This window comes from Ursus maritimus, unplaced genomic scaffold (assembly GCF_017311325.1).
Source record: "Ursus maritimus isolate PB19 unplaced genomic scaffold, ASM1731132v1 scaffold_29, whole genome shotgun sequence".
In the NCBI taxonomy this organism is placed as follows: Eukaryota; Metazoa; Chordata; class Mammalia; order Carnivora; family Ursidae; genus Ursus; species Ursus maritimus.
Genome location: NW_024425452.1, coordinates 17,730,596 through 17,746,648, shown reverse-complemented (window position 1 = coordinate 17,746,648; position 16,053 = coordinate 17,730,596). Strand labels below are relative to the sequence as shown.

Sequence of the window (16,053 nt, the reverse complement as noted above, 5' to 3'; positions counted from 1 at the left end):
TGAATGCTATTTTACTCCTTCACTTAATAAATGACAATACCATCACAACTGCCCAACATTTCTGATACCTACTCTAATGCTTAAATTCTAGTCTTCTGCCCCAGGATTGTTAAGTTCAGATCTTAAATAGTACAATTTATTCTAGATCGTAAACTATACCACAGTATCAAACTTTACCTCAACTCTGAAGACCAGCCACTCAAAAAAGGTGCTACTCCTCAAAGGGAGTGAGCAGGTACCTCACCCCCAATTCAGAGAAAACAAAAACCTACTTAAATTACAAATACAAGTATCTCTCTTTCAAAATGAAAGCAACATTTCAGAAAGAAAAATTTCCAATTACCTATGCAAATTTTACAGTTAAGATCAAAAAGATGTTGTCTGTGTTGACTAGTGGTATCTTTGGACATAGAATCAATCTCTTCTTTCTGTTTTTCAGTTCCTTCTGTCTTTTCCAATGATTTGTTAGCTGTAGGTTCCTTAAAAAAAAAAAAAAAGTAAAAAGTTTTAGCAGACAAAATTTGGCCCTAATTATTAAAATCAACTTATATTTCATATGGATATTTTCTAAAATGAAAACTGTTCCATTCATAGGTTGTCACTATTTTTTTTATTTTAAAGATTTGATTTATTTAGAGCGAGCGAGCAAGGAGGGGGGAGGCAGAGGGAGAGGAGGAGAGAGACTCTCAAGCAGACTCTACACTGAGCATGGAGCGTGACGTGGGGCTCAATTTCACAACCCTGAGATCACCACTTGAGCAAATCCAAGAGTCAGCCGCTCAACTGACTGTAGCACCCATGTGCCCCCCCCTTCACTATTTCTTTAAAAAATAAATGCTAGATATTAATTATGACTTAAAGTAGAGCAAAAACTCAGACATTCCTCATTCTTTAAGGCCTCTGACAAGATTTCATATTATTTCCTCACTGATATTTGAAAATAAGAAAAGCTGTACCAAGCTCTCACACCACACAGTCTACCTAAGAAGCACTTAGGCCTACTGAAGAATTCACCAAGTCACCGAGACCCCAGGTATCTATATTTTAACAAGTGTTTAACAAGTGCTTGTGATGCAGATAGTCTGCATACTAAATGCAGAGAAACAATATTGCAAACCCTCTCAAAAAACCATGAAACCAATAAAATGAACTACTTTAAACTATATACATTTTTAAAAATTCTTTTCACCTTTAAGAACGTTTTAGACAAATAAACCTTTTTTGAATCTTATTATTTGTACCTGAATCTCCATGGCTGCTTCCTGTTCTTTCATTGGGGCATCACTCTCAATTTCAATTTCACCTTTATGAGTTATTTTTGTGATTGGTCGTCTTTCCACTTCTCTCTGCTCCTTCTCAATCATTTCTATGGTCTAAAGGAAATATTTTAAAGAAACACTTCACAATTAAAATTGCTCTTTCTCAATCATTTCTATGGTCTAAAGGAAATATTTTAAAGAAACACTTCACAATTAAAATATACATATTTCCAAATGTACAGCTTTAAATAATAAGAGCTTATCTAAAAATGAAAGCAACATCACAGATGATTTTTAATGTCTAGGTGGTCTCTCAAACAACAAACATATATTGAGTACTTACAAGTGCCAGAAACTATTTTAAGTGCTGGGGTTATAAACCTTGAGAAATTCACATGTAAATTAACCAGAGGCAACTGAAGTGCAATGTAATCTGCAAAGGGTTGAAACATAGTATTTATCTGCTTTCTGATTTAGTTTTTGACCAGCTGTCACCAGGGAAATGAGAATTATCTTCCTCGGATTTCTAACTTGATGTTCTTAACATCCCCCTAAATAATGGAAGTTTACTCAAACACCAAAAATTATAATGTATGTAGTCCCCTATCAGTTGTCTCCTGACTAAGCATACTCTGTGACAGTGATAATTTAGTTGAACAAACTTGGCAACAAAATATTAAGTAAGTGTAGCAAGAACTAGCGAAAAGTAGTCAAGAGTGCAATGGGTTAAGAAAGGCAAAGATGGGTCTCATCATTAATCTTGCCTTTGTTAAGTACAAATCATCCTTTAAAGAAAGAAATCAGATACATGCCCTAAGAAAGAACAAGCTGGTCTACAAAGCATATGGTACTTGTAGCCACAGTTTCAAAGCAGAAGAGAGGCATGTGCATATTTGGGAGATGGAGGAAAAGAAGATGAGGTGATACTATTTTCAACATAAAAGGAAAAAATTACACAGGGTGAAAGGGGAAAAATTATATGAATAAGTATAATATATCAAATCAAGGCCTTGTGCTTCAAACTAGTTTTGACATAAGACCTATACGGAGGCTTAATGCCTGAGATGCAATTATGGGAAAAAAAATCAGATAAATCATGTAGAGTTCATATGAACTATAAGTAACCAATATTTTCTAGAATAAAAAGCTAATATTCTGAGGCTGCTGTAATCAAAACAGTAGATAACGTGGTCACCTCACTGTCACAATAACCCTAAGTTACATATTCACTTAATCTTTAAAGGTATTTCAAAGTTCACAATCCCCAAATGAAAACTCATTGGTTACTTTCAGAATTTTTTAGTTTTAAAAACGGACCATGGTGCACATACTATTTATGTTACATAAGACTTCAGTTGGGCTGGGAATGAGCTACTTAAAGCCTACAACATTTCTGTAAATATGAACATTCATACATGACAATTTGGATCAGGTTTTATCAATAAATGTGTCAAGGGAAAGAAAACCTTGTTTTTCTGAGCTTTTGGCATTTGAAACCTTTGAATGTAAGGGATTATACACCGGTAATTTCATTCTGACTTAATCTAGTGCTACAAATTACCAATATTCATAATACTTTCAGATTGTGTTTTTGAAAAGTACGGATGTGATCAAGATGTGCCTATTTTCCCATCTTTCTGATTTACAAAACATAACAAAATATAAGTTAATTATGTAATCTGATAACTGGAAAAAATGAGAAAAAAGCAGCAGAGATAAAGAAAAACAAAAGATTGAATTTAAGAACTCGATTAATGGGGGATAAGTAATTCAGAAGCACAGAACAGGAAGTTTGTATTACTGTGCACTCTGTGTTAAATTACCTCTGTGTATATTTCCCCTACGACTGAAAAATATAGGTTCTGATATAGTCAAACACATATTCATAGATAATCTTACGTGTCTGTTTTCTCTCCGTCTCCATGCAGCTAACTCTTTAGAAGCCAGTTCTTCTGGACTCATTCTTATAAGATGATCAGGGGTTACTTCTCCTTTCAGTACTTTTTTAAATAATATCTGGAAATATTTAAAAATGGGAATGAAGGGGGAGAAAAACATTTTTTAAGTAATCTCAGGACCCAATGTGGGGCTCGAACTCGTAACCCTGAGATAAAGAGTGGCACGCTGCACCGACTGAGCCAGCCAGGCGCCCCAGAAAAACATTTTTTAAAATAAAGAAGAAATGCTGTATAAAAACTTGTAATAAATAATTAGATGCAATTTCAAAACCTGATTTACAAATGTTTAATGATTTATATATTATCTACTACAGAAAAATTTATTGACAGCCTTGTATTCTAAGGCAGCAAAATGTATCTTTCATATGAAAATCAACACACAGTGGAGAAGCATACAGTAGAACCATTATGTCTATCCAAAAATTGTATTGAGACTGTTCCTTGCTTCTCCCCCACTACCCCCAAAAAAGACTCTGTCTCAGAGTATTCCCAAGGACACACACTGTGTCATAATAGCCAACCTGCAGTATAGCAAGGTACTGCATAAAAGAACTTTACTGAATGTGATGTCTTTCATATTTTTAAGATTTCATATGTTTAAGTTCTAACAGGCTTAGAGGGGACTCCAGAGCAAAGAACCTACTGCAAGAAAGAAACCTAAAGGAAATAAATGTTTACTTACTGAAGAAAAGCTTCCAGACTATATAATTCAAGAAGTATCTGAAACTCTGGACCATAATGATAGGTTGTACAAGGTAGATTTTTCTTAAGTAGCTGTTAGTATACCTCAAGGAAATACCTCATATCACATACTATCTACTGCAAATATCATTATACAAATTGACAAGCTGTTATCACTTATGTGAAAATCTTATAAAACTTAAGCAAATATACAAGGAGTTTGTATTTACACATACACAGCTTTTAGATACACTCTAAGTCCCAAACAAGAAATGCCAGGAAATGATTAACAGTTCAAGTAACGTTTGCTTCATTGCTAAAAGATATTTAGAATTAAAATCATATTTAAATTAACAAAATGTTTTAAAATAGTATTCTTTTTTACCTAAATGTAATTTATTTTCTTAAGGAGTGTTACTCTATTTTTAGATTTAAATCAGAAGTACCAATATAGTGTTTGTTATGAATTTTGGCTTAACAGCAATTTTAAAGAATACATATGAATGAATTTTTAATAAATTGGATTAAATAAGGGACAAAAAGGAAAGAAAATTCACATAAATCAGGTTAAGATGACTTATATTTTACATTTCAATACACTCATTATATAACATTAGTCACTACTATGCAGAATTCATAACTCAGTTCAGTAGCAAAAGACTATTAAAATGACAGTCTCACTTAAAGAAATAAATTATAGATCTATTGCATTATAATCTTAAATTCCAATGTATTCAGGAAAGCTGGAAGCATAAATATCCGTAGACATGAACAAAACATACTTACATTGTTTTTAGGATCTTTCAGATTGAACATCAAACTTCGGTATTTGTTCTTATATTTAGCATCTGTGTCCCGAAAAAAAGAAAAAAGCTCTTTTTCAATTTTTGTGGCAACTTTTGCTGCTTTTTCCTCTGGTACCTTCAAATTTGAGTCTGTAAGTCTTAAAATTAGAATAATTCAATTATTCTTCAAATACGTGAAGCATACATTATTCAATCTTCTATAATAATAATGTGTGTTACCTTTTCATAAGAATGTCTTTGAGGGAATGTCTGACACTTTGTCTGATCTGATCTGCAGAAGGCTTGGAAGTAGAAGTGGCAGGAGGATGCATATTAGGCATTCCCTTTTCAATTTTCTTCTTTTTTATCTCTTGCTTCTCATGAGCCCCTAATTTAAACAATTATCAAAACTCATTGTTTTTAAAAAGATATCTTCCTTTTTAATGCATAATGTAAGTTTATAAACAAAACTGATTTAAAAAATCACTATTTAGAAATCAGAACCCAAATTCTATACTGAAATATTTCTGACATTAAAATTCATCTATGATGGTGACAGATGTTAACTAGACTTATTATCATTTTGTAATATATACAAACATCCAATCATTGTCATACACCTGAAACTAACATAACGTTATATGCCAACTATACCTCAATTAAAAAAAAAGAAATTCTACTTTAAATGACTTTTAATGACAAATTAAGTGACTAAAAAGTGGCCTAAAGCTATGAAACGCATATGCCCTTATTTTGTTCCCCATTATTTAAGTAATCTCTACACACCCCATGGGGCTCCAACTCACAACCCCGCAATCAAGAATTGCATATTCTTCTGACTGGGCCAGCCAGGTGCCCCCTCACCCTCTCCTACCCACATACCAACAATTCTTAAAATCTATCATTTTATCATTTGTGGCCTCATTTTCTCACATAACCAATTATAATTACCACACCCTTGCGTACTAAACACTTTTATCTTCTCCCCTTTAAATATCTGCATTTGCAAAACCACAACCCCAATAAAAGCCAACTTTATCCTTCACCCAAATAGCCTACAAACAGCTGAAGGCACCTGGAGAAAAATAAACACTGATGCTAACAGATCTCACTTTAAATTTATAACCACAAATATGACGTAGATAACAATCTGCTGTCCTAATCCTATTAAGTTTTCCTAGTAAATCCACTCTCCCACGTCCCAAAACATCTATTTCACACTTTTTCTTTCTTCTCAAACCAACAATACCTCCTTCCCCAAGTTCAACCTCATTTGATTTTTACTTCATATTTCATTAAGAAAACAGGAAAATGACAGCTATCACAGCTTCCCATCACCAAATCTAACCTACCTGTATCTATCCTCCCTCCTACCATATACAATCATCTTCCCTATTAAAATGGATAAGCTGTCCTTTTCTATGACCAACCCTTCTATGTAAATCCTATCCCCTCTTGTTTCTTCATGGATTTTGAACCCCTCAACTATATCATCAAATTCTCTCTACTGGATCATTTCCATAGTCTTACAAACATGCTATACCTCCCTCAAAAAATTCTTGACCTCACATATCCCTCTAGCTACCACACCATTTCTGTTCCCTTTAACAGCAAAATTCTTTAAAACAGTAATCAGTATCTCTGATTCCTCGCTTTCCATTCTTTCATAAACCACTACAACTGGCTTTTATCCCCAGTGCTCCACCAAAACCATTCTAGTCAAGGTTACCAATGATTTCCATTTCACTTAATCACATATGATCTGTGCTCATCTTATTAGATGTCCAGACAACACTGAACACAACTGATCATTCCCTCCTCCTTGAAACTTCATCATGGACCTTTAGTTCTCTTACCTCACAGACCACCTTTTAGTCTCCTTTGCGAGAACCTCTTGTCTTTTCAACTTCTAAATGCTGATATGCCCCCCAAGTGCTTTGCTTCTGCCTCTTCATTATCAAACTCTTTTGTAGCTGTTTTTATCTAAGTCCATGATTTAAATAACTATGCACTGATAAATCCCTTGTTTATATACCACCCCTTGAAGTGTTCTCTAAACTCCAGACTCATCAGCCAAAAGTTTACTCAAACGTCTTTACCTGGGTATCAAGGCAGCTCAAAGTTAAAACACCTAAACATAATTTTTCAATTTTCCTCCCAAATTAGTTTTTCTCAATAAATGGTACTAACATTTATTTAATCCTCTGCTAAGACTCTCTTTCTTTCACCTACCTGTAACTAATCCACCAGCAAGTTCAGTCAATTCTTTTATAAAATATATCAGATTCTGACCATTTCTCATTCCTCCACTGTACCTGTTCCAAGCTACCATCATTTCTTTCCTAGGATATTGCTACAGACTTGTAACTACCCTCATTCTCTCCTATTCTCCTAGAATCCAATCTTCAGGTAAAACAAGAGTAACCCATCATTCCCTTGTACAAAATCCTCTGAAGGTTTCCCATTACATTCAGAATAAAATACAAACTCTTTGTCATGGCCTCAAAGTTCCTACATAATTTTCTCTGAACTCATCTTGACCATCATTCCATCCCATGTATTATTGTCTAACCACTGCATAGTGGCTCTCGTGCTCCTCAAATACCAAGCTTGTTTCTACCTTGAAACCTTTAGACTGCACTGCACTACCTAGTCCTCTAAAAAAAGTTCCCATCCCTTCAAATCCCACCTCACAAGTTACTTCCTCCATTCTATCTAGAACCAACTCCCACCACTCTCCTCAACTGTGACTCTTAACCCCATTTACTTTTTCTTCACAGCGCCTAAACACTGCAAAAATAGCACACCATTTTACTTGTCTACTTATTGTCTGTCTTCTATTAGTGTTTAAGGGCCATGAGGACGGGATCTTATTAAGTTTGCTAGTCCTTCCCAGAATTTAGAGCAATAGTTTTTAATTTCAAGAAAGATCACCTAAACTATTTTTATTGCCATTACAAAGTTAAAATGGTTAAATTTCCCTAAAATATACATAGTGTATGAAATATAACTTTATTAGTACATAATAATTTTTATTAATCTTACTACCTGGTTTGGAACCTTTTTCTCCTGTGCAAATAACAGTTGTAGTCTCTTTTGGTATTTTTTCACTTTTTTCTTCTGAGGATCTCCGAGGTAAAACTGGTTGTCCCATCTTTCGAAGAGGAGCTAGCTGCCATTTTTTTATTTCACTATCTCTACAGTCTGATGAGTTTTTGCCTTCACCAGATTCCTTGGAAAAAACAGTATTTAATTCATTAGAATGAAAACTACTAAAGCAAGGCTCAAGAGTTTGTGGATGAAAAAAATTAAACCTAATTAGTATTATAATCTCTTAAGATAGCAAACATTATATTCTTTAACCCAGTAAGTATTTAAAAGTTTTTTTAAAAGATGTACAAAAATAACTCTCAACAGCAAAAAAAGAGATTCACTCTCTCATTCAAAATCCATTTATTTGTTAAGCGCCTATTTTGCAGAACACATAACAGTTTATAAAGGAGAACTAAAAAACCTGGATATCATTTTCCCAGTAATGATATTAGAAAAAATTAGATACAAGATAGTAAGTTTTTTTAGCTGGCTGTAGATATGGAAAAAGGAGGGAGAGATTGTGGAGAAATAGGTATCTATATTTTTCACTATTTTCTAAAACAAATGAAATCACACCCACCTATAAGTTTATCAATTAAATTCTCACTGTATCAACTGGTAATTTTAACTTCCATAAAGTAGAGCAAACCATCAGGATACCTGCTACTCTCATCCTAATTATAACCAACAAAGTACTACTAGTGAACTAGAGTTCTAAGACCCTTTAAAGTAATTAATCACATCATGGTACTGTTTGAAAGACAGGGAGAAGTTTTTCCATAGACGGTGGAGGAGTAGGAGACCTTAGTTTCATCTGGTCCCAGGAATTCAGTTAGATAGGTATGAAGTCATTCTGAATACCTGCAAACTCAACCGGAGGTCTAAGAAAAGAATACCTGCAACTCTACAAATAGAAAAGCAACCACTTTCTGCAAGGTAGGAGGTGTGGAGAAGTGAATCTGAGGCGATATATGGGAAGATAAACTGTAGGGGGAGGGAGCCTCTGTCAGCCAGCACCAGAAAGTGATATAGCAGGGGGGCACAAAATCAGAACTTTTAAACGTCTGCTCTAGTGAGGGACATCCCTGCCTGAAAGGTGCTCAGATGGCGAAGCAGGGTGGAATTCTAGGTAGGACAGTGTGGTCTGAGGATCCGCAGGGTTACAGGAAGATCGGGGGTACCTGAGTGTGGCAGAGTTCCCAGGCATCAGAGCAGAGAAGCTGGCTGCAATCATTGAGTCCAGAAGTGGGCTCTCAACTCAGGGCTGTCATATACTGCGAACTGCGGCACGGTCAGATGACCACCTCTGAAGAGGGGCCTAGCAAGTGTCAGAGCCACCCTGAGAACCCCTTCTTCCCTTCCCCAGGAGCCGGGGTGTGGGGGTGGGGGGAGGAGCGCAAGTGTGCCTGGCAGGAGTCTGCAGGATTTAGAGACTCCCAAATGGGGTCACGTGCCATGAGACAGAAATGCTGGTCACAGTCTGGGTGGGCACAGAATGCAGCCAGAGACCAGGGAGACAGGAGTGAATGACTGCTTTTCCCTGAGGGGACACTGAGTGGGGAGCCCCGAGCTCTCTAGGCTCTAGGACTGGAGACTGGGAGGCTGCCATTTTCATTTTCATCCTCTAAAGCAGTGCAGAAAGCCTACAGGAAAACAAAAGTCACATAGAACCATCCAGAGCCACTTATTAGCCTGGCCCCCTAGCAAGGGCCGTGCAATTCTGCCCAGGGCAAAGACACCTGAGAATCAGCGCAACAGAACCCTCCCCCAAAAGATCAGCGAGAACATGCGCTAACACCAAGTTTACCGATCACAGAGAACTGCAAAACTCCAATGCCAGGAGAAATAATATATAGAAGTCATGGTTTTTTCCCATGATTCTTTAGTCTTTCAATTTTAATTTTTTTCCTCCTTCCTTTCTCAACCATTTCTTACTTTATCAACTTTTAAAAATCTTAATTTTCATTTTTACACTTACATTCTATCCTTTAATTGTATTTAATTTTATTTTTGTATATACGTAAGTTTTTCTTTCTTTACAATTTTGGGATGCAGTTTCTTCTAACAGACCAAAATACACTCAATCTAGTGTATGGCTCTGTTCTCTTCACCTGTCTGATCATATTCTCTCTTTTTTTCTTCTTTTTTATTTTTTGTTAAACTCTTTTTTAATTTTCATCTTTACAGTTACATTCTATCCTTTTGTTGTATTTAATTTTATTTTTCTATAGATATGTAAGTTTTTCTTTCCTTACAATTCTAGGATGTAGTTTCTTCTAACAAAGAGACCAAAATACACTCAGGATATAGTGTACTGCTCTGTTCTGTTCACCTGTTTATATTCTTTTTTTTTTTTTTTGTCTTTTAGTTTTCATTTTTACAGTTACATTCTATCCTTTCAATGTATCTAATTTCATTTTTGTACATATATTTTCTTTAAAATTTTGGGATCTGGTTTTCTAACAATCAAACCAAAATACACACAGGATCCAGTGTATTGCTCTTTTCTGTTCACCTGTCTGATTTTATATATATATATATATATTCCCACCCCCACCCCCAGTTTCTGGTCTCTTCTGACTTGTTTAGTGTATATTTCTCTGGGGTCACTGTTGCCATTTTAGTATTTTGTTCTCTCATTCATCTATTCTTCTCTGGACAGATGACAAGACGGAAAAACTCACCTCAAAAAAGAGAACAAGCGGCAGTACCGACTGCCAGGGACCTAATCAGTATGGATATAAGAGGTCAAAACTAGAGTTCAGAATAACGATTATAAAGATACCAGCTGGGCTTGAAAAAAGCATACAAGACACTAGAGAATCCCTTTCTGGAGAAATAAAAGAAATAAAGAAAGTCTAATCAAGTAGAAATCAAAAAGGATATTAATGAGATACAATAAAAAATGGAGACTCTAACTGCTAGGATAAATGAGACAGAAGAGAGAATTAGTGCTATAGAAGACAAAAGATGGAGAATAAAGAAGCTGAGAAAGAGATAAACAACTACTGGATCAAGAGGGGAGAATTCGAAGAGATCAGCGATACCATAAAGCAAAACAATATTAGAAATAATTGGGATTCCAGAGGAGGAGAAAGAGAGAGAAAGAGAGTGGCAGAAGGTATACTGGAGCAAAAATATAGCGGGGAACTTCCCTAATCTGGGAAAGGAAGCAGGCATTCAAGTCCAGGGGGCACAGAGAACCCCCACTCAAAATCCATAAAAATAGATCAACTTCTCAACATATAATAGTGAAGCTTGCAAACTGGGGTAAGAGGTCTGTAACCTACAAGGGCAGAAACATTATGCTGGCAGCAGACCTATCCACAGAGACCTGGAAGCCCAGAAGGACTGGCATGATATATTCAGGGTGCTAAATGATAAAAATATGCAGCCAAGAATACTTTATCCAAAGGATATCATTCAGGGGCGCCTGGGTGGCACAGCGGTTAAGCGTCTGCCTTCGGCTCAGGGCGTGATCCTGGCGATCTGGGATCGAGCCCCACATCAGGCTCTTCTGCTATGAGCCTGCTTCTTCCTCTCCCACTCCCCCTGCTTGTGTTCCCTCTCTCGCTGGCTGTCTCTATCTCTGTCGAATAAATAAATAAAATCTTTAAAAAAAAAAAAAAAGGATATCATTCAAAATAGGAGCGATAAAATGCTTCCAGAACAAACAGAAACTAAAAGAATTTGTGATCACTAAACCAGACCTGCAAGAAATATTAAAGGGGATCTTTTAAGCAAAGAGAGGGCCCAAAAGTAACAGAGACCAGAAAGGAACAAAGACAACATACAGAAACAGTGACCTTACAGGTAATACAATAGCACTAAATTCATATCTTTCAGTAGTTACTCTGAATATAAATGAGCTAAATGCCCCAATCAAAAGACACAGGGTATCAGACTGGATAAAAAAGCAAGACCCAGGGGCGCCTGGGTGGCTCAGTCAGTTAAGGGTCTCCCTTTGGCTCAGCTCACGACCCTGGGGGACCTTGGGGTCCTAGGATCATGTCCCGCATCGGGCTCTCTGCTCAGCAGGGAGCCTGCTTCTCCCTCCCTCTGCCTGCCTCTCTGCCTACTTGTGTGTGTGTCTCTCTCTCTCAAATAAATAAATAAAATCTTTAAAATAAATAAATACATAACATTAAAAAAAAACAACCACCATCAATATGCGGTCTACAAGAGATTCTTTTTTTTTTTAAGAGATTTTATTTATTTGAAAGAGACAGCCAGTGAGAGAGGGAACACAAGCAGGGGGAGTGGGAGAGGAAGAAGCAGGCTCCCAGAGGAGGAGCCTGATATGGGACTCAATCCCAGAACGCTGGGATCACACCCTGAGCCGAAGGTAGACGCTTAACAACTGCGCCACCCAGGCACCCCGAGACTCATTTTAGACCCAGAGACACCACCAGATTGAAAGTGAAGGGGTGGAAAACCATTTATCATGCTAATGGACATCAAAAGAAAGTCCTTATATCAAATTAGATTTTAAACCAAAGACTGTAATAAAAGATGAGGGAGGACAATATCTCATAATTAAAGGGTCCATCCAACAAAAAGATTTAACAATTGTAAATATTTATGTCCTTAACATGGGAGCAACAAATTATATGAACCAATTAATAACAAAATTTAAAAACACATCGATAATAATAGTAGGCAACTTTAATACCCTACTCACTGCAATGGACACATCATCTAAGCAGAAGATCAACAAGGAAACAAGGGCTTTGAATGACACACTGGACCAGATGGAACTTCACAGAGATATTCAGAACATTCCATCCTACAGCAACAGAATACACATTCTTCTCCAGTGCACATGGAACATTCTCTGGAATAGATCACATACTGGGTCACAAATCAGGTCTAAACTGGTACCAAAAGACTGGATTCATTCCCTGCATATTTTCAGACCACAATGCTTTGAAACTGGAACTCAATCACAAGAGGAAATTTAGAAAGAACTCAAATACATGGAGGTTAAAGAGCATCCTGTTGAAGAATAAATGGGTCAAACAGGAAATTGAAGAATTTAAAAAATCCATGGAAACAAATGAAAAATGGAAACAAATGAAAAATGAAAACACAACTGTTCAAAACCTTTGGGATGCGGCAAAGGCAGTCCTAAGAGGGAAGTATATAGCAATACAAGCCTTTCTCAAGAAACAAGAAAGGTCTGCAAAACACAACCTAACCTTACACCTAAGGAGCTGGAGAAAGAACAGAAAATAAAGCTTAAACCCAGCAGGAGAAGAGAAATAATAAAGATTAGAGCAGAAATCAAGGAAATAGAAACCAAAAGAACAGTAGAACACAGCAACAAAACTAGGAGCTGGTTCTTTGAAAGAATTAGTAAGATTGATAAAACCCTGGCCAGACTTATCAAAAAGAAAAGAAAAAGGACCAAAATAAATCAAATCACAAATAAAAGAGGAGAGATCACAACCAACACCGAAGAAATACAATTATAAGACACATTATAAGCAACTAATATGCCACCAAATTAGGCAATCTGGAAGAAATGTATGCATTCCTAGAGATGTATAAACTACCAAAACTGAACCAGGAAGAAATAGAAAACCTGAACAGACCCATAACCAAAAAGAAAATTGAAGGAGTAATCAAAAATCTCCCAACAAACAAAAGTCCAGGCCCTGACAGCTTCCCAGAGGAATTCTATCAAACATTTAAAGAAGAAGTAATACCTACTCTTCTGTAGCTGTTTCAAAAAATAGAAATGGAGGGAAAACTTCCAAACTCATCCTCTGAGGCCAGCATTAACTTGATCCCAAAACCAGACAAAGACCCCACCAAAAAGGAGAATTATAGACCAATCCCCCTGATGAACATGGAAGCAAAAATTCTCACCAAGATAATAGCCAGCAGGATCCAACAGTACATTAAAAGGATTATTCACCATGACCAAGTGGGATCTATTCCTGGGCTGCAAGGGTGGTTCAACATCCACAAGTCAATCAACATGATACACTACATTAATAAAAGAAAGGACAAGAACCATACGATCCTCTCAATAGATGCAGAAAAAGCACTTGACAAAGTACAGCATCCTTTCTTGATTAAAACCCTTCACAGTGCAGGGATAGAGGGACCATACCTCAATATCATAAAAGCCACAAAAGTGCATAGTAAATATCATTCTCAATGGGAAAAAACTGAGGGCTTTTTTTAAAGTTACTTATTGATTTGACAGAGACAGAGCGAGCACGCACACAAGTAGGGGGAGCAGCAGGCAGAGGAAGAAGGAGAAGCAAGCTCCCTGCCGAGTGGGGAGCCCGATATGGGGCTCGATCCCAGGACCCTGGGATCATGACCTGAGCGAGCCAAAGGCAGATGCTTAACCAACTGAGCCATCCAAGTGTCCAAAACTGAGGGTTTTTCCCTTAAGGTCAGGAACATGGCAAGGGTGTCCACTATGAGCACTGCTGTTCAACATAGTACTAGAACTCCTAGCCTCAGCAATCAGACAACAAAGAGAAATTAAAGGCATCCAAATTGCAAAAGAAGTCAAACTCTCACTCTTTGCAAATGATATGATACTCTATGTGGAAAACCCAAAAGACTCCACCCCAAAATTGCTAGAACTCATACAGGAATTCAGCAAAGTGGCAGGATATAAAATCAATGCATAGAAATCAGCTGCATTTCTATACACTAACAATGAGACAGAAGAAAGAGAAATTAAGGAGTTGATTCCATTTATAACCGCACCAAATACCATAAGATACCTAAGAATAAACCTAACCAAAGAGACAAAGGATCTGTACTCAGAAAACTATATAACACTCATGAAAGAAACTGAGGAAGACACAAAGAAATGGAAAAACGTTCCGTGTTCACGGACTGGAAGAACAAATATTGTTAAAATGTCTATGCTACCTAGAGCAATCTATACATTCAATACAATCCCCATCATAATACCATCAACTTTTTTCACAGAGCAGGAACAAATAATCCTAAGATTTGTATGGAACCAGAAAGACCCCGAATAGCCAAAGGAATGCTGAAAAGAACACCAAATCTGGTGGCATCACAATCCTGGACTTCAAGCTATATTACAAAGCTGTAATCATCAAGACAGCATGGTACTGGCACAAAAACAGACATATAGATCAATGGAACAGAACACAGAACCCAAAAATGGACCCTCAACTCTATGGTCAACTAATCATTAACAAAGCAGGAAAGAATATCCAAAGGAAAAAAGATGGTCTCTTCAACAAATGATGTTGGCAAAATTGGATAGCCACATACAGAAGAATGAAACTGGACCATTTCCTTACACCATACACTATAATAGACTCGAAATGGATGAAAGACCTAAATGTGAGACAGGAATCCAACAAAATCCTAGAGGAGAACAAAGGCAGCAACCTCTGTGACCTTGGCCACAGCAACTTCTTGCTAGACACATTTTCAAAGGCAAGGGAAACAAAGGCAAAAATGAACTATTGGGACTTCATCAAGATAAAAAGCTTTTGCACTGCAAAGGAAACAGTCGATAAAACCAAAAGACAACCGAGAGAATGGTAGAAGATATTTGCAAATGTTTTATCAGATAAAGGGCTAGCATTCAAAATCTATGAAGAATTTGTCAAACTCAACATCCAAAGAACAAATAATCCAATCAAGAAATGGGCAGAAGACATGAACAGACATTTCTCCAAAGAAGACATAAATATGGCCAACAGACATGAAAAAAAATGCTCATCACTCATCATCAGGGAAATACAAATCAAAACCACAATGAAATACCACCTCACATCAGTCAGAATGGCTATAATCAACAAGTCAGGAAAGGACAGATGTTGGTGAAGATTCAGAGAAAGGGAAACCCTCTTAGAATGTTGGTGAGAATGCAAACTGGTGCAGCTACTCTGGAAAACAGTATGGAAATTCCTCAAAAAGTTGAAAATAGAGCTACCCTACAACCCAGCAATTGCACTACTAGGGATTTACCCCAAAGATACAAATGTAGTGATCCAAAGGGGCACCTGTACCCCAATGTTTATAGCAGCAATGTCCACTATAACCAAACTATGGAAAGAGCCCAGATGTCCACTGACAGATGAATGGATAAAGATGTATATATATACAATGGAATACTACTCAGCCACGAAAAAAATGAAATCTTGCCATTTGAAATGACGTGGATGGAACTAGGCAGTATTACGCTAAGTCAATCAGAGAAAGACAATTATATGATCTCAATTGTATGTGGAATTTAAGAAACAAAACAGAGGATCATACAGGAAG

At 36.8% G+C, this 16,053-nt stretch overlaps 1 protein-coding gene across 5 annotated transcripts in view; it reads right to left on the bottom strand.

Annotated features, from left to right (window-relative positions):
* PHF3 (PHD finger protein 3) overlaps positions 1–16,053 on the bottom strand; it is an 85,132-nt gene that overhangs the window by 9,785 nt on the left and 59,294 nt on the right. For all 5 annotated transcript variants that reach the window (XM_040643602.1, XM_040643604.1, XM_040643603.1 and 2 more), the window contains 6 exons: positions 7,732–7,915; positions 4,924–5,071; positions 4,685–4,841; positions 3,159–3,275; positions 1,242–1,373; positions 344–479 (listed from right to left, as the gene is read on the bottom strand). In XM_040643602.1, coding sequence (XP_040499536.1) covers positions 344–479; positions 1,242–1,373; positions 3,159–3,275; positions 4,685–4,841; positions 4,924–5,071; positions 7,732–7,915 — 874 coding nt within the window. The remainder of the gene's footprint in view (positions 1–343; positions 480–1,241; positions 1,374–3,158; positions 3,276–4,684; positions 4,842–4,923; positions 5,072–7,731; positions 7,916–16,053) is intronic.